This window comes from Oncorhynchus masou, chromosome 8 (genome assembly GCF_036934945.1).
Source record: "Oncorhynchus masou masou isolate Uvic2021 chromosome 8, UVic_Omas_1.1, whole genome shotgun sequence".
NCBI classification, from domain to species: Eukaryota; Metazoa; Chordata; class Actinopteri; order Salmoniformes; family Salmonidae; genus Oncorhynchus; species Oncorhynchus masou.
The window spans coordinates 34,094,388-34,113,978 of NC_088219.1; the positions used below are offsets into that span (position 1 = coordinate 34,094,388).

At 42.0% G+C, this 19,591-nt stretch overlaps 2 protein-coding genes across 2 annotated transcripts in view; both read right to left on the reverse strand.

Annotated features, from left to right (window-relative positions):
* Positions 1 to 546: 546 nt before the first annotated feature.
* On the reverse strand, positions 547 to 13,388 carry LOC135544566 (5'-AMP-activated protein kinase catalytic subunit alpha-1-like). Its single transcript, XM_064972281.1, has 9 exons — positions 13,199 to 13,388; positions 11,631 to 11,772; positions 9,711 to 9,804; positions 8,805 to 8,949; positions 8,515 to 8,602; positions 7,910 to 8,134; positions 7,098 to 7,605; positions 2,961 to 3,087; positions 547 to 2,594 (listed from the first exon to the last, which is right to left on the reverse strand). The coding sequence occupies exons 1-9, from the start codon at positions 13,296 to 13,298 to the stop codon at positions 2,287 to 2,289; spliced, it is 1,737 nt and encodes a 578-aa protein (XP_064828353.1). The 5' UTR covers positions 13,299 to 13,388; the 3' UTR covers positions 547 to 2,286.
* A 3,303-nt stretch (positions 13,389 to 16,691) lies between these two features.
* The window catches only part of LOC135544567 (allograft inflammatory factor 1-like), a 55,464-nt gene continuing 52,564 nt past the window's right edge, over positions 16,692 to 19,591 (reverse strand). Inside the window, exon 6 of the mRNA XM_064972282.1 lies at positions 16,692 to 18,761. Coding sequence (XP_064828354.1) covers positions 18,674 to 18,761 — 88 coding nt within the window. The 3' untranslated portion in view covers positions 16,692 to 18,673. The remainder of the gene's footprint in view (positions 18,762 to 19,591) is intronic.

A 19,591-nucleotide genomic window follows, 5' to 3' on the forward strand; every position in this document is an offset into this window, starting at 1 on the left:
TCTGCTATCATTCACAAGGCAAAGTCATTACAGGTGCATTAAAGCTGGGACTGAGAGACTGAAAAACAGCTTCTATCTCAAGGCCATCACTGTTAAATAGCCGTCACTAGTCGGCTACCACCCGCTTACTCAACCCTGCACCCTAGAGGTAACTGCCCTATATACATACATATAAAAGGGTCTAAATAGACATGTACAGAAGATTTCTGTTCTATATTTAACACATTTGCAAACATTTCTAAAAACACGTTTTCGCTTTGTCATTATGGGGCATTGTGTGCAGATCACTTTAATTTTTTTAATCCATTTTAGAATACGGATGTAACGTAACAAAATGTGGAAAAGGTCAAGGGTTATGAACACATTCCAAATTTACTGTACATCAGTTTTACAAATGATAAAGGTATTTTGATAAACTCTTTAAATTTAAGAGCTTTCTAATATTTGACTTTTGCAGCCATGCATCATAGTATTGATTTAAAAAAAATACAAAATTTAAAGACATTTTCCAATGCCTCCAACAGAAACAAAGTAATGCATGAAAACTTGTGCAATTGATCTGTTTTATTAGGCAGTTATTTATACAAATGATTTAAACACTGTCCATTTGACATTTACATTGGTCATTCTAGTAGTAGGGTCCCTTTACACAACAAATAAAACAAGGTTTAAGCAGTTAAGACAGATACAATGATTGATATTGATCCTGCAAATAGTCAGAACTTAACACTCCCACTTAAAAGGAGAAAAACTACTCACCCAATGTGCAACCCACATAAGCCGATCATGGCCTCACACTTTTTCAAAACAACCCCACAATTCACCTTATGCACTACTGGGAATCAGAACTTACGCATCCTTGAAAACTAAAGAGTTTGTTTGTAGTCCTATAAATATTTCAATGAGCATTTGGTCTAAAAAGGAGACCTTGCAGTCACATAATCCATACGCAAGATTTCTTCAGACCAGAACCAGCCCAACGCAAGAGGATAGAAGTAGATGTCTCTTTTATACTCACTGATATACAACTGATCAACAGTATTGATAAGGCAGCTAACAGAATGACAGAAAAAAAAAATCTCCAAATGCACCTGACAAATTTAAGGTTTGGGAAAATATGTAAACTTAAATTCAAATGTAGCTTCTTGTGGGGGATGTGGGCCAAGAAAAGTGCATTCAGATTTATGAACACATGTAGCCCCTAACCTCAAGATAATTTTACAAATCTAACAATTTACTTTTGAATTCATAATAGGACAGTGGGTCTCATTGAGAGTGTGAGGGTAAACAATCATGTGCATAGAAATGATTAAAAAATAAAATGTATCATTTTAAAAAGCTGTAAAGGAATAAAATGGCATCGCAACGAAAAAAGAAAAATGAACCTTTCAGTCAGTAATAATTTCTCAATATAAATCTACAATTCCCATTTAAAGCACTGAAATCAAAATGCATATAATTTTTTTAATTCTTTATATTATGTAGGGGACAGACCAATCCAGACAGACAAACATTGATATCTAGTCTTAACAATTCAATTTCACAAAAAAATAATAATTCTGATGAAGTAGTAACTCCCTTTTTCGCCTGACGCGATCGAGAGGGTAATTGCACTTCCTCAGTGAGTCAAACGGACATTGTTGGCATGACAACCCATGTTATGGTCAGTGCAGCTACCCCTGAAAGGCCTGTAGTGCAGTGTCCCGAATTCGCACAGGCATCTCAGACATCTACTATAGAGAAACAGGCAGAACAGCGGAACTGTGCAAAAGTGCCTCGTTCCCCTCAGCTACCCGAAGTGCACCCCCCAAAACCTTACAGCTCTCCTTTCCGCACGCAGAAACGTGCGTTTGTTTTCTCTACTGAAAAAAAGCACAGCAACGCCCACTGAGCACAGTACAGCAAATTCTGTGCATCACTCAGACTTAGCACACACACACGCTGTTTGGAACGTGATCAAATAGGGGGGAAAATAGTCGTAGGCCAATAATAATGATCATGAAAATGTAAAACCACCTCTAAAATAGTATTCTGTCATCATGATTATAATGAAGTTGCTTGGTCATTGTCGTTCACCTTTTCCTAAAGCCCACCCGTGCTCTGACAACTCCCAAGTCAGTCAGGAGGGTTGCGAACTGAACCTGCATCATCAGTGCCTTGGAACAACCCTAGCAGTCTCACCCGCCTGCGGTAGGGATGAATCGAGCCATGAAATCGGTTGCATGCTTATTGCTTATAAAGACACTCAGAGGAAAAAAGGCTAACGTTGTTTTATTTGATTGCAAGCTATCGTGCAAGTAGTTTGATGAGATTGGCGCACATCTCAAAGAACTCTATGGTGTGGCTGCCGGGCCGCGGAACCGCAGTCATGGGTGCGAGGTCGCCTCCTGTTGAGTCAACGGAGGAGGTGAGCGAGGAGGCCAGGGAGCTCTCTGAGGCCTTAGTGGCAGGGGTAGCGTTCTCCTTAGCCCCCTCAGTTTGGGACCCCCCCTCTGCAGCCGCTGCAGCTTCGTTCTTAAGGGCCGTGCGGTAGTTCCCCACTGAACCAGTCTGGTGAGGAGTGGCAGTCCCAGATTTAGCCTCCAACATGTCATCTTCAGACAGAGAAAGACAGAAGAGAAAGAGAATGTTAAACATACTTCTGTGGTTACAGCCAAACACACAAAGGCCCTGAACACAGACCTGTGCCATGTCTAGTCACTTTACATTGCACAGCAGGGAAAAGCAACTTCGTTAGGCATTTTCCATTAATGGCAAAGTTGGCAGTAAAGACAACCACTCAGAAATGTCAGTTGAACCCCATACAGCGCTGTAAAGTGGAGACCTTGAGCTCAGACGTCATGTATAGCATATTACTGTACCGCCACCTTGTTCCAATTTAGGCGCTCAATGACCAATTCGGCCGTTTTCAATCCGCATACGGGTTGTTAGAGTAAAGGGTTACGTCCAGGTTGACATACTGTCTATGCTACGGAAGTCCAGGAGGTAGGTCCTGCCGTCCACCTGGTAGAGCTGAAGGCTCATCTTGGTCTGCATGCCCGTCACTGGGTTCTTCCTCTTCACACGCAGGTAGTACGGGTTCACCACCTGGGGTGGAGGATATGGAGATTAGTTACACATACTTTAAATTACACAAGCTGGGTAAGATACACAATAGATGGAATACACAGCGTAAAATTACATTTTCAACATGGCTTCTGTAGCTGCTTCAGTGGTCTGTATTTCAGAGATTTGCAACTTTAACATGTTCTGTTTGTTTAGTCATCAAAATTGTTGTGTATAATTTGTATACTTTGCTAAAAAATATTACAGAGAGCACTTTCACCATTTCAGCAGTTCTAAACAGTGCTTTATGTTATGGGAGAGTAATCGGAAATGCCTCGCCCACTACTGTGTACTCAAACACATTAAAACCATCAATAGCTGCTTTCTATCCATCAGGGCAAGAGAAGGATAAACAGGAAACTGAACATTTCCTTCAGAAATTGCTCTCATTTCTCCAAGATGAATACAAAATGAGTCAGTCAGCTGATCTATTCTTCAGGTCTAAAGGTCATGCCATACCAGAAATAGAACCCAAGAGAAGAAACAGCAGCATTCCATTCTAGGTGATAGTAGAACTCAGACTGAGCCAGTAGTTTACACCACGCAGAAAAAAAACAATATATATACAGCATCTTAATGTTTAAAGAACCAGGTTTTTACCCCTTGTGATCTTCCACCATTACAACTACTAAGATTAAGACCATAGATTTTTAAAGGTTTATTGGGGATTGGGCTACAGTGAATCCTCGTGGGGGAAAAAAACACACAAAAAAAACATGTTTTAATGAAATGTAATCCATAGAATAGTACTTTGGAGGAAGGATTGTTGACACATTTGGATCTTTAAGGATAATTGAGGAATAATCAAAGTCAGCATATTTATGACATTTTGCTTTTACCCAGGCCTCCTTTAAGACAGTCTGTAGGTGCTACAAAGCTCAAATTGGCCTCGTGAAGTTACCGCTTGCTCCATACGAGTAGTATTTTTATTACAATAACTTTTTTTTTTTACATTACATTTATGAATTGAAAATATAATTTTTGATCAATATATTGACCATAATATACTCTAAGGGTATATCAGTCGCAGAGCGCCATTGTTAGCTTGTTTCAACTACGCTTATAGAAATGGTGGTCTGCCAGGTACTCAGCAGGAAGGTCTGATTTCACTATTATTAAAACAAGACCCAGATGGCAAATTTAAAGATTCAGAAACTTACGCTTCAATGTTGTGATGCAAAAACACTAGCGAAATGCATAGCACTCACATTTTTTTTTTAACCAAGTATTGTTCATCCTGATCAGACAGTTTCTTTTATTTATTATTATTATTTATTTTCTCTTCTATATGGACGATACATTGGAGATAATATATGACAACTAATAGATTTTGAAACATTACAAGTCAGGCCTGGTATTGCAGATTTAGAAAAGGCCTTTGATAAATGCCTGGATTTTTTTCCAAATTCGGTGATTCTCTTATACAAATGGGTAAAAGTCATGTATAGCAACCCCAGTTGTAAAACAGTAAATAGCAGTTACTTCTCAGAGTTTAGAATTGTCAAGAGGAGTTAAAGGGTGTCCACTTTCACCATATCTATTCGTTATGGCCATCAAAATGCTAGCTATTAAAAAAAATAAAAAATCAGATCAAATAACAGGATTAAAAAGCCAAGGCTTAAAAACAAAATGGTGTCCATGTATGCCGATGACTCAAGTTTTATATTAAGTCCGCAAGCTAGATCCCTGCAATGTCTTATTGAAGATCCAGATGACTTTTCTGGAGTAAAACAATTATGAGGCTGACTGGAGTAGACATTGTTGGTATTCATATCACAAGATATATAAATGATATCATAGTTTACTCACTTATGTCATTGCCTACTCCTGAGGATTCATTTTTCAAATCATATGAGCAAACCGCCCCACTAAACTAGAAAAGATAAAGCATGCCCATCTATAATGAATAGGATGGGTTGAGATGAAATATAAAAGCAATAAACGGCTCTAAAAGCATCACTTATTCAAAAGTTTTAATTGAACCCTGTAATGCTTCTCAAGTAGAGTACTAGAAAAAGCTCATTCATTGTTTTTTTTAAATTGCCTTTTTGCAGATTATCATGTCTCATTTTCGATTAATTGAAAATCACTCAAAAGTATCTATTTTAACAAGCATTGCAAAACTTGCTACAATTCCATCCCCCTGAATATAGAAACAAATATGGTTTAACTCAAATGTGTTGGTTAATAGAATACCTGTATTTATGGCAAGTGTTTGAAACGGGTAAATTGTCTTTCATGGAGTTAACAGAATTGTACAGGAAGGTCTGCTCAATCCAAGATTATAATCAATTGATTACAGTTTACCCCAAAATTGGAGGAGGCAGGTGGCAGCGGGAGGTAGTAGGGAACTGGCCTGTCTGCCCAATATAAAGGATCAAAACTTGGACTAAAAATAGCATAAACAGGAATGTATACCAGTTTCATTTGAGGAACAGGATGTTGACAACTGTGTCATACAGATTGCAAAATGGTTGGAAAGAGATTTTATGTACCGATTCCACAGTGTAGTGTGTATGAGTTGATATAAAACGATGCAAGAGTCAAGACTTAGTGCTTTTCAGCTAAAACTACATTGAACTCTTGCCACCAATTTTTTTTTTTTTTAAATATATATTTTAGGCATACAATCATCGAAGTGCTGCAGATTTTTTAGTGAGGATAGAATCAATAGACCATTGATTTTGCCATTGCCTTCAAGTAGCCACTTTCTGGTCTCAGGTTTAGTAATGGCTGAAAATGCATAACATTGATCTAAAGAAATAGCACTGTTGGGAGATCTGGAGAGACCGGGTCCGTCAATTACTAATACTGCTGGTAAAAGTATTTATCTTCAACTCGCAATCTGTGGATTCTATTTGATTAGATAGAAATTGTACATTAGTAAATTAAACATCACAGCATAGTTGAAAGATATATGTTGCGTAGAAATCGGAAGAGGGTGGCCAGCAGAGATAGGTGCGAGGGGCTGAGGGAAGCTGAGATTTGGGATGTGGAATTGGAGACAAGTGAGAGTGACGCTGCTGGGTGGGGGATAGAATGACAGTCAAAGATAAAACTGAACAAAAATCAAGTTTGAACAACACTGAGGGGCAATGTTATTACAGCTGATGCCGGTTTGCCTGAGGCTGATGCCGTGCATATACACACACTCATAAATAGTGCCATACATGCACTCAACCATTCAGTTGGCCTTGCGTTTTCCTTTGTCTCTCTTTCTTGGTTGTATAAAAAAAAAAATCTGTGTGTGGGGGTGGGTGGGGTCTTGGGCCTGTGGCTGATGGATTGGGTCCCTGTTTTTGACCTTGTGGGCGATCTGCCGACGTGCCCTTGAGCAGGGCGTTGACCCTGGTTGCGAGTCTGTTAGATGACTAATGTGATGTTGTCGTTGAGCGGCTTCACTGCAAGTATATTGTATGTTTAAATATTTAATTTAAAAATATATATTTAAAAAGTTCCAGAGTGGGATCTCTGCTACTTTTAGAGTTATGATTAAAAAAATGTAAGCATTACCAGAGGGAAAATAAAAGTGGATTCAATATAGGTAGCCTCTGCTGGTGATTTGCAACGATTTGCAAGCGGTAAAGCGTCATTTGAGCAAATTTTTGCATTTAGAGATTAAAGCACTATAGCGTCTTAAAGGAGGCCTGGGGTAAACCAAAAATAAATATGCCAACTGATTATTTCTCAATTATACTTTTAGATACAAATGTCATATACATGTCAACAATCCTTCCTCCAAAGGACTATTATATGGATACAATTATGAAAAACAAAACTAATCACTGTCTTTTTGTCTTGAGTTTGGTGTGGAATCACTATCTAGGCAAATCCCAATAAACCTCTGATCCACTTAAATATGAGGGGCCACTTGACAGTTCTGTCTATTTCTACCAGACCTCTCTACACACACTCCTTTCCCTCTCACCACCCTCATCCCCACGCTCTACAATTCTCCCTCCGTTGTTCAATCTCTCTATCCCCTCACTCACCTTCCACTCGTAGTCGAGCTGCTTCATGGCACGGCACACCTCAGACATAATATCATTTGGCCTGCTCTGGCTCCTGATCCCCAGGTGCCACTTGGCCCGCCTCACCCCCTGGTGCTTCGACTTCAGGGGGTTCAGCTCGTCCAGCGTGTGTCTTGGCCGGGGAGGGGTCTCCCCCGCCAGGAAGGGCTGCATACGCTCCGGGTGGGGCTTAAGGCCGGCCGCGGCGGTCAGATGCTGGTCGTCCAGGAATGAGTCTGGGGGACTGGAGGCCAGGTAGAAGTCCTTGGCCTCGGACATAATGCGGCGGTTGTCAATGATGAGATGGTAGGCCACAGCCAGTGGGTCGTGGTGGTTGCGGCTGTACAGGCAAGTCAGGATCTCCTCCTCAGTGCACTCAAACTTCTCACACACCTCCTTCAGGGCCTCGTCGTCGATCATGTTGTTGCTGTAGCATGGGTCTTCTGGAAACAGGTACTTGGGGAGCTCATCTTTGAACCATTCATCCTCTCTGTGGGGAGGGAAGACAGAGCATGTTCAAGGCAGTCTATTATTTCATAGGGACATTTGTTCTCTCAACAGGGCAGCTAGAAAACATATAGACCAGGAGGGGTGGGTTCACTTTGTTAACGCTGGGCTGGATCAAAAGCCTGCACAGAGGACAGGAGTTTGCCATCCCTGTGTTCAGAGTTTAATGATGCATGTGGAGAAAAGTCGATTAAAAAAAGCATTTTTTTCCTATTATTTTACTGCAAAGCATATAGAGGTGTTGAAATGCACTTTGTAGACAAAGTTGATCTCTTGCCACTCCTTACCGGATCTCTTTGATGGTGGCCCTCTTCATGGGATCCACCTGCAGCATGTGTTTGAGCAGGGCGGCGACGGAGGGGTTCAGGTACTGGGGAGTGAAGAAGATCCCGTCACAGATTTTCTTGAAGAGCGTTGGCACGTGGTCATCGTCAAAGGGCAGTGTCCCACACAGCAGGGCATATAGGATCACCCCGCTGCTCCAGATGTCCACCTCAGGACCTGCATATAACCTGAGAAGACACAAGGGACAAATCAAGCAAACATTTATTTAGGAATTCCTTTACAACAGTTGCCGAAATGTAGTTTAGCATAACCAAGTCTAGACTCCAAAGAGCAGGCAGAAGCAGAGGACAATACCACTTGCATATAAACTAGGAAGGACACATCTAGGGGAGGGGAGAGGACAGAGATGCTCATTGACATGAACCAAGGGAGTCTTAACATGGTGAATATTTAGTGACACTTAAGAACAGCAGGGTCTGTCAACAAAGCAAAACCGTGAAATTGAACAGTCCTCTTTATTGAAATCTAAGAGCAGTTTTTGCATACATTAGCATATTCCCCATCATGTCTGCCAGTTTCGGTGAGAAAAGAAAGAGGACAAGTGTACCTTCCAGAGATGACTTCAGGGGCAGCATAGTTCGGAGAACCACAGCTTGTCCTCAGAAACTCTCCGTCCGACATCATGTTTGACAAACCTTCAGAAAACACCAGACAATATCACATAAGTGTTTTGTCCAATATAATGATAGGGTTTCATTTCAGACACACCCTTTCCATCAGGGTTCCAGTAACTACAGTGGATGCATAACCACACCAGCCTAGTACAGTTAGGTGTGGCTCGATCTGGAGGTGTAAATAAGGTGCTGGTCGGTGTGAGGTTGAGGGTGACAGACTTACCAAAGTCGGCGATCTTGGCGTTCATCTGTGCGTCCAGCAGGACGTTCTCAGGTTTCAGGTCCCTGTGCACCACCATGTGTCTGTGGCAGTAGTCTACTGCTGAGATGATCTGCTGGAAAAGACGACGGCTCTCCTTCTCATCCAGCTGGAGTCACAGTGGCAAACGCACGAAACGCAGACACAGCAACACACACGAGAGGTGAGAAATGTCCTTTTTAGCTGTCCAGTCAGTCCATTTCAGTATTGTAACCACTCTGGATATTTGGTCAATGTCTTTGCTTGAATGTTTTAGTGGCCTTAAAAACCCATTGGAAAGAATGCATTGCAGCGATAGAGCTTTGTGATTTCTGTTGTGTACAGAGGGGTGGTCCATACATGAGGCAGGTGCTAACATGACTATTATTGACATAACCATTATACTTCCCAACTCTCCTAACCACAGATACACTACATGACCAAAAGTGTGTGGACAAACCTTCAAATTAGTGGATCCGGGTATATTTCAAACACTTCCGTTGTGACAGGTGTATAAAATTGAGTACACAGCAATGCAATCTCAATAGACAAACATTAGCAGTAGAAATCTAATAATTTTAAAATGTTCTGTTTAAAATGGATGATACATTTTTTTTTGCTAACATATGATTGGGGTCCCTGGGTCAACGGTTTGCCTGAGAGGGGGTCCCTGGGCAAGAAAAGGTTGAAAACCCCTGAGCTAAGTTAATAAGATTCAGGTGAGCACAAGACTACCCACAATCCCAAACCACCGTGTAATTCAACAAACAGGCGTACTAATGTAGAATACCACCTAATTTTTTTCTTTTTGATTGAACAAAAAAAAAACAGGTCTATAATTTTCCCAAAACCTGCATACGCTAGAGGAAATAATGTTTCTCTTCCCCTTACCTTTCCATTTTTGCAGATGTAGTCAAAGAGCTCTCCTCCGGACACGTACTCCATCACCATGAAGATGTCTGTTGGGGTGCTGATCACCTGGTACCTACAGTCCCATAGCATAAATCACAAAAGTTAGAAGAAAAAAAAAAGGCTAGCCATGATTGGACCAAGAGATTTCCATAACCATGCCACCCACCTGACCATGGAAAAACTCTGGGCACTACTGTTTAACACTAGAGAAAATGGTCAAGGATCACCAAACTTCTCAGAGGGATGACAAACCCACAGAATTATATATCAGCTTTACCACAGCAATAAAAATTGCTCTATAAAGTATAAGATTGAGAGGTAGCACTTTCAGGACAGATTCAACTTCTGAGGCATTTATTGATCATAAGCATAGAGGCAGACATTTTGCAGGAAGACTCCTTAGTGGGCCATTCAATGGCTGGTCGGTGTAAGGGAGACTGGCCATGGAACCCTTCAACTGGCTAAACATAGGCCTACTTCCCTAGAGCAAACATCCATGTGCAAAACGCTACTGTTCTTCATTCCTGTGCCACAAGGTTATCAACACAAGTGTCGTACAAGCTCGCTGCCTGAGCTCCGTCTCAAACCTCAGCACAGTAGCCAAGGAAAGGAAGCAAGCATGTGAAGTTCAAAGTTAAACCAGTCCCACCGCAGCTTCAGAAAACTCACATTCTACTGGCCTCTACAAACAAGGCATCAGTAAATAAAGGGCAACTTCACTCATTCTTCTGTAGCCTCGTGTCATTTTCAAACCGGACTCCAGGGGGTGAGTGTAAAAAGAAAGTTCGCTAAGTGGGAAAATACAGGTCTAGTCACAAGGGATCAGGTGCCCGGAAATGCCCCAACTAAGCCTACGCAATGATACTCGGTGGCGCTCACAGGTCAAGAAGACTATTGTACGGGGATTTTTCCATTCAGTCAATAGATGTAGGCCTAGTTTTTAAAAAATAAAAGAATCCGGAAACAAAGAAGAGACCGGACCCTTCCTTATCAATGAGCTAAATCATGAAAACACTGGATTTATGCTGCCCTTACTCTGACAGAGGTCAAGCGGGGGAAAAAATTGAGAGGTCAGTGGATGGACAGGTTGAGAGAGCGAGAACACAGAAGAAATAGTGGGTGGGAGAGCGATTGAGGAGAAAAAAAGTGCGCATCAGTGAAGCAGAAACAAAAGGGAAAGAGTGATGCACACTATAAAACCCACCATTAAAAGCCCTAAAATAGCTCTCTGGGTGACATTAATGTGGCAGTGGTGGGATTACGTAGGGGTCCAAACGATGGAGCGAGCTGTATAATCTAAGATTTACAGTTTAATGATGCCTGAAAAGCTGGAGGTTCTAGACTTAAAGATTTAAAATAAAAAAACATTAGCTAGGCAAGTCAGCTAAAAACAAATTCTTATTTACAATGACGGCCTGAGAACAGTGGGATAACTGCCTTGTTCAGGCGCAGAACAACTTGTCAGCTCGGGGAGTCGATCGAGCAACCTTTCGGTTACTGGCCCAACGCTCTAACCACGAGGCCACCTGCCGTCCCTCCAAAGATGTGTGAACGTGTCAAGCACCTGAGGTTCTAGACTTACAGCGTGTGGGGATGCCTAAAAAGCTGGGGGTTCTTACAGCGTAATGATGTGGGGATGCCCGAAGCACCCGAGGAGTTATACTTCTCAGCTTAATGTAGGCTGCGTTTACACAGGCAGCACAACTGATCTTTGTTTTCACTAGCTGGTATTTTGACCAATCACATCAGATCTGTTCAAATCTGATCTTTTTCAGAGCTGATGTTTTTGGTCAAACGACCAATTTGTGAAAATATATCTGAATTGGTCTGCCTGTGTGTACACAGCCTTAGAGCTTAATGATGCAGGGATGCCTGAAGCAGCTGAGGTTATAGACTTACAGCTTAATTATGTGAGGATGCCTGAAGAGCTTGAGGTTTTGGATCTCTCTGCGTATCTTCCCCACCACATCCAGACTGCGGATCTTCTGTCTGTTAAGAATCTTCACAGCCACCTGGTGTTTGGTCAGCTCATGCTGCCCCACTACAGGAGAGAGAGAGCAAGAGAGGGCAGGAGGGAGGAGAGGTTAGGAAATACTGTAACAAGAATCCAGTCATAACGAGCTTAGCAGATCCCAGCTAACACAATGACACAAGCAAATCAGCATTGATGACTGACATTACTTGCAGTGAAAGAACACGAGCATTTTACCATTGAATCAAATCAATTCATTATGCATCATGACTGACAGGCCTACATCTGCAATGTGCTGTTTAGAACCAAAGGTGATACAAATTACACCACCACCGAGTCGCCTGTGAGCAGTACACAAACTAAATTGGGGTTAACATTTCCTTCTACACGGCTTATAGGCCTACACCCCCCCCCCCCCCCCACACACACAATTGCAAAACACAAGCAAATATAGGCCTAACTAAAAATGGGTCAGAAGAAGAAAAGGTGAAAAATGTACTGAACTATACAGAGAGGGAGGACTGTAGAAGGGGTTGTACAAATTACTTCTATTGATTTAACTGTTATGTTGGTAAAGCATTAACCCAGCAGCCAGTCATTTAGAACATAATAGGTCATGGAATAAATGGTCCAATGTCCAGCATGTTCTAAACTGGGAGGAAATAGGAATTAACAACTATACAGTCCAGTTGGTGGCTTGATATAGAGTTTTGTTTTCAAATCCCAAGCCAAGGAAGACAAAAAGGGAAATGTACATTTTCTAGTTTGAAATAGAATTAATGTTAGGGCCTAACTGGGCTATACAAGTCAGTTTGGTCCTCTTGACTATCATAATTTTAGGTGATATGCCATTAGAAAAGGTATGGTATTTTGACCGTGTCGACTGAAAGCAACCTAGGGACAATGGCTAATGTGTCAACACAAATGGAAAGTGTGGGAGATATGTGTCTGTCCTCAATAATTCAGCCAGGCCCAAGATAGTTTGCATAAATGCATGTATGGCATGGGGCGAGCACGGCTAGATGGTCAGTGTGTAACTGGGCAACTCACGTTAGTTAACTGAATAAACAGGTTTCCTTGGTTGAGAAACCATTAATGTTGTATTGCCTTGGCTAGCAATTTGAGCTAAGATTATACTAGTTTGCCAACTGCGGTTAGCCAGCAAGCGTGTAAACTTGGTTACCTAAAGCTCTGAGTAACTCGACCACATAACTAACGTTAGCTGGCTAGCAAGCTAACTAGATTGAACACATGACAGCACTATCGGTTGATCGATCAAAGGTAGACCGCATAGTACGCTAACTTAGCTGTTTGATTCTAGAGCCTGGCTAAGCTAACGACGTTGACGAACTAGCCTAGCAAAGCAAGCTAGCTAAAAGACGTTAGAGGCCAATAAGTGTTAGCACACGGCTGGCTAGCTAACAGAGAAACGTCCCCATCCTCTCTCGCGGGTAACTGCCGGTGACAACTCGCTAAGAAAGGCCATAACGGTTACCTTTAACTTTCCCGAACGTCCCCACTCCAAGTGTGTCTCCGAGAATATAATGACCGATTTTCACTCTTCCTTCATGTTTCTGTTTATCCGTCGTCGCCATCTTTCCCGCAGTGGCCTAGCCTATCTGCTGCTGCGGGCAGACGGAGCAGACTAGCTGGAGCGAGCAAGAAAATGCGAAACAGCGTGAAAAATACTCTTCCGGTCTTCTTCTTCTTCGGTAAGGTTTGATATGTTACATTACCGCCCCCAACTGAACTATAGTATAGATCCATTACACCGTGTGATACAAAATGGGAAAGGGTAACAGGAAAACACAACAAAATATAGAAAATAAAAATATAGATATATTTGTATTACCCTATACTCATTAAAACCCATCATCTTATTCCACTACTTTAACCCTATCTGATTCGACCCCAGGACACTACCGCTCAACACAAGCTGTAACTCTTCTCAAATCTCCTACCCCCAAGGACTTCTCTGCAGCTGCCACCACAACATCTATTTTCTGTGATTGCTATGAACACTAAGAAGCCAAACTTACTGAAGCATATATCACTCATTGGCCTATCCCTCTGTGCTGGCACATATCTGCTATTCACAGGGATCCTCTCAAAATCCCTCATCCTTGATCCACCCGCTACTTTCTTCACTGCCTTGGCATACGACAACTTCTGCACTACTCTGACTCTAGCCACAAGTCCACTACAGGTTACCTTCAACTCCTTTCCCAACCACCCTGAAACCACACATGGATCCGGTAAAAGGCAAGGATCCACTCTCTCCAAAAATGTCACTCCTACTGGACCAGATTATTCTGTATCACGTCCATCGATGCCATGCTTGGGCTCTGAGCTCTTCACCCCACCTTCCACCTCATTTAACTCGCCCTCATCCACTTCACCTCCAGAACTCGGTCTGGCACACGACTCACTCTGTTTGCACTTGACACCAATCTCTTCGACAACCCATCTCCACTTTTATCGGCATCTTCCTCAAATTGAAATGAAAAATCTGCTTTCCTCATTCTCTTCAACCTCTTCATCATATTTTTTTCCACTCCTTTCCTCAGAAATCCTCCTTTCTGTGTCCCTGTCCCAATATTCATATTCTCCCAACTTTGCTTGCTGCCCACTGGTGGCATCCCGGCGTAATTCTATCTCAAAACGCCCCACCCTGTCTGTCTTTCTCCCCGCGGCATTAGTCCACGATTGTGACTCCTGGCCCCTGCAATGTAGCCGATTGTAAAAAGGTTGTTTAAAATCTTAAAACATATTCGCCCTCATCATTTGTGTGACGATCACTGGCCAATAATCAGTCTGACTCATGTGCAAACTACTTTTCAGCCACCAGATGACAGTCAAATTCACTGTCTGAGTTGAATAGAAATGTGAAATAGTACCAGTTCAATCATTGTTGTGTGCCCCCAGTAGATGTCAGCGTATTTCCAGGGAGGAGAGGGAGCCCTGGAACGGGGAGTATTTAGCACAGAATAAAGGTCACAGCCACGCCACACAGAAAAGCCTCAGGCTGGGACTAACAGTGAACGTTTCATGCATAATTTCCTTTCCAAACAGGGGATACGTCCCAAATTGCAACCTATTCCCTACATAGTGCACTACTTTTGACCAGAGCCCTATGGGAATAGGGTGACATTTAGAACATGTAGCCTACACGAGAGAATGAAGCACAATTGCTTGTACAGCTATTCACCTAGTCAGTACTAGGGAAAGAGGCAGTCTTTTCACTGTTCGGAGGAGAAGAGGAGGCTCTTTAATGTTACCTTTATTTACTATCATACCGAATAGATGCTGTGCTTTGAAGCTCATTAGGACCGACCCAGGATTAGAGACCTCAGAGAAAGAAAAAAAGAAAGAGTAGAAAGAGAGAGAGGGGTTGAAGAGGGAGTGGTGCTGTTGAAAGCCTGGATGGATAGAATGAACCAAGAGAAAGATCAAAGATAACGAGAGGGGGGGGGGTTGTTGGGAGCGCCGGGTGTTACATGATCACCTAACAGCAGGATACCTGCCACAGGGAATCAGACCAGGCTACAACATTGATGTTTTAAATGGTTTGAAGTGTTTCTCTAGTCTGTCTAGACTGGGTCAATCAGCGAAGACCTGTTGCGAAACGCTGCTGAAAAATTGCAGTAGTAGCAATAGACAGTTACCTATATGATCAATCAGGCTACCACTCTCACACAGGCCTATATAATGCAGCTATAAGATGTAGCTGTTGGAGACGCACCTTTTGGAGGATAGATACGGATACTAGCTTATCAACTTTTCCCGTTGGATAGCGGTCAGGGAACATGGACAAAGTGAAGCACTTAACAAGAGCACCAGGGCTAGAGTCAGCCTGTCGAGTAGTAGGGCATTTTGTTTTGAGTGAATTCCAGATGCCAGTCCTAACTTGTAACCCAGTAGGACTTTGTCCGCTGTCGTTGCACAGGCCTCTGGCATTAGTGACAGGTCTTCACATAGAGCACTGATGATTGTTTTAATTACACAAGTGCTTACTGTGCTTATTGTCCCGTCAGATTCCCTCCTCAGTGTGCTGTGCTCATTAGTGTATTCCCTCCGTATCGCCTCTAATCTTCCTCCCCGCCTTCTCCCCTTCCCCAGCAGGACGTTACTTTCCTAGCACTCCCACACAAACAAATACACACAATGACACACACATACACTGACACACAATATAGTAAGGCTTCGGGGTTTGTGTGTTTTACGAACCAGTGAAGTCAGAGAACTCTGTCGCCAGGCTTTTGTGAACATGTGGAAAGTGTCCATGTCGAGAAGAGATTGGTTTGCAATGTGCATGTTCATTTGACTAAGTGGCTGAGCAACTAGGCCTATTGACACGTTTAGCTGTGTGTGTGAAATGGGTTTATAGCCCATGTGTCTTTGCTGGTAGCTGTGAAAGGGGCTCAGTGTTGTTGCCTGGTGTTTTACACATGTTGAAAGGCTCTATAGCCTGAGGTATCTGCGTCTATATTTCTTCTACTGTATGTGCCATAATCAGACACTGGTAGTGGGCTTCCACCATGGAGCACCAGCTCATTCCCTTGAGGCAATGCATAACATAAGAAAAACACATGTATACATGTGTGGAACAGCATTATAGTGCCTGTGACTAATATTTCTCTACATGAATTACTGTAACATGGAATTTAAATCATAAAGTACACTGTAAATGGGATTAAATTAAGTCTATGGTTTAAAATGAAGCAATAACTGTATATCAAAATGGGTTGAAACACAGTACCTTAGACTAAACCACATCCATGTACATGATCATGTTTATGTGATTTAAAACACCCTGTGACATGGTGGAATCCTCTCTGTTTCTAGAAGTGACAGCATTAAACCCCTATTTCCGTCCACCTACAAACAGTACTGGAAAAACAGGAAAGCTGGTTTCAGTGTTTGATTGAACAGTTTCTTCACTCTGTTAAACAACTACTCATACAACAAACTACTCAATAACAAATATGCCGGTGTAACAGAAATAACTTTAATTCCTTTGGTGTTTGCAAAACAAAAATGTGCATTGTCCGGGTGGTTAAATGAAAATACCACTAAAAAGACCTCTACCCAACACACTGGGAATGAAAATGCATAACTGACGTTCCATTAAAAAAATGTAAAGCTAATGAATTAAAATACTACGGTTACTATTATATTCCATGTTAAGTGTGAGTTCGAGAAAAAAAACGAAAGATAGAAAAGCAGCGCTGAGGCACAGATTAGAGAATTTACGTGACAAACAAATGAACCCGGCCTGAGATGGGGAATGACTGAGAAGTAAGAAGAGGAAGAAGTACAGAATGAGACGAGATGAAAATATATATTTTTTAAAGAACAAGATAATAGCAAAACATAGCAAGATGGAGATAATACCATTTGAAATGGGACAGGTACATCACATTTTACAAAGACGAGATAGAAATTCGGAAGACGAGATAGAAATTCGGAAGTCAAGAGGTGCCACTATGGAGATTAGGATAGTCAGGCCGGGAAATGTGGGACACTGGCATGAGCTGCCTATCTAATATCACTTCATAGATGTATTCAGGTCTCCAGTATCAATGCAGTATCTGATAGCCTAGACCTAGGGGTACACTACCAAACGAGAAACGCCTTACCCTAATATACACATGAATAAACACCTTTAAAACCATCTTCCAATAACCTACAACACAACTTAATGGTCTGGTTCAGGAGGGAGAATAAAGACCAACTCTAAACCTCCTCCACCATCCTCTACTCTTCTCTCTGACTTCCATCCACATGCTACTTTAGGCACTTGGAAAGAATGTGATTTAATCATAATTCATACTAACAGGCTGAGAATCTTCAGTGTGTGCATGTACCGTAAAACCAATCTTTCCTGAATCCTAAACTCAACTCACGAGAACCCATTCACCCCGGAACCTTTAGGTTGAGAAAGTCAGTGTCGATCTACAACACCGGATCTAGAGTCATATCATACTCTGTCCTAATGCCCCCCGACCCCATTCCTAATCCTAATCCCAACTACAGTAACCCATCTCTAGTCTGAAAGAATGGGGTTGGACCATAATCTCTCAAACCTGACCTAGTGAGACGATGACCAAGCAGAGTCTGCATGGCACTAATCCAACATGTGGGACGATGTTGACAACTGTGTGTAAAGGTGTTAAAAATAACTGTGTTCTTATTATTACATGTGCTTTAAAATCACCAGCATGCTACTTTAACACGATTAAAAATATAATATCTGAAAGAGCAACTAGGTGGTGGTGAAATAGGGGAGAGGGAGGGGTGGAAAATAAGATGAAGGATTTGGGTTAGTTTCCCTAAAACGGGTCACAGCTAACAAGCTCCCCAAACCTCTTAACTACAACTACACTGAAATCATTACATCTGTCAAACGCCACATTGAAATCATGATAAAACAGGCCTAATGATAAATTCACTAGTATCCATACACAGATTGCTGTAGAACATGTGCGTTGTTGACACACAATCTTCTCATTAACACATACATACAAAACAGTCACCTCTGTTAGTTTGATCCCCAGCAAACACAACAACAATTTGCTCATATTCACAAAACGACTCAATTCCACAGTTATCGCCAGGGGTTACAAGTGATCACGCTAATTAAAAATACTTATTTCTCATCGCCATAATCAATATAAATATATACAGGTATGTAGTGGTCATAAAAAAAAGCTAATCTGCCTTAACGTCTTCACAGCAAATATATATAGTTAAGAGATTGCTCCTCCCTCTTTTTTCCCACATGTTTTGAACAGAGGAGGATACACACACACACCCCCCCCTTCTGGGACGCGTGTGCGTCCTGAGGTGAGGAGTTGATAAGGCTATGTACACAAGTCCCTGGCTGAGTGCAGGGGCCTAGGATGGTGAAATGGTCGAGGTCGGGTCCCTATGACCCCTCTGTAGTCTAGAGGCTCTGGATGTCCTTGGTCTATGGCAGGCTGGCTATGTCCCGTTTGGGTGGAGGCCCGTCAGGCTTACAGCTGGCCCCATTAGCCTTGTCCTCGAAGATCATCACCCTGGGGGGGAGAAAAACAGAGCGAGAGAGAGGTCAGTGGTGGACTGCAAAACAAACTCAAAGCTATGGCAGTCTCCCATAGCCTTCAGAAAGTATTCACACCCCTTGACCTTTTTCACATACTGTAGTGTTACAGCCTGAATTTACAATTTAGAAATGTTTACAACTTAGTTAAAAATTAAAAGGTGAAATGTATGAGTAATAAGCATTCAACCCTTTTGTTATGTCAAGCCTAATTAAGTTTAGGAGTAAAAATGTGCTTAACAAGTCACATAATAAGTTGCATGGACTCACTCTGTGTACAATAATAGTGTTTAACATGCTTTTTAAACCACTACCCCATCTCTGTACCCCACATATACAATTATCTTAAAGTTCACTCAGTTGAGCAGTGCATTTCAAGCACAGATTCAAACACAAAGACCAGGGAGGTTTTTCCAATGGTTTGCAAAGAAGGGCACCTATTGGTAGATGGGTAAAAAAAAAAAAACAGACATTGAATATCCCTATGAGCATGGTGCAGTTATTAATTGCACTTTGGATAGTGTAACAATATACCCAGTCACTACAAAGATACAGGTACCCTTCCTAACTCAGTTGCCGGAGAAGAAGGAAACTGCTCAGGGATTTCAACATGAAGCCATGGTGATTTTAAAACAATTACAGAGTTTATTGGCTGTGATATGAGAATGAATCACCAACACTGTAGTTACTCCACAATACTAACATAGGCCTAAAATGTCAGAGTGAAAAGAATGAAGCCTGTACAGAATGAAAATATTCCAAAACATGTATCCTGTTTGCAACAAGGCACTAAAGCAGTGGTCACCA

What these genes read in the sequence shown, in the direction of transcription:
- LOC135544566 (XM_064972281.1), bottom strand. Translation starts at nt 13,298, where the DNA reads ATGGCGACGACGGATAAACAGAAACATGAAGGAAGAGTGAAAATCGGT. An exon ending in CATCCTCACATAATTAAGCT is followed by an intron (nt 9,805 to 11,630) that starts GTAAGTCTATAA and finishes ATGGGACTGTAG; the next exon opens with GTACCAGGTGATCAGCACCC. An exon ending in CGCCAAGATCGCCGACTTTG is followed by an intron (nt 8,603 to 8,804) that starts GTAAGTCTGTCA and finishes TGTTTTCTGAAG; the next exon opens with GTTTGTCAAACATGATGTCG.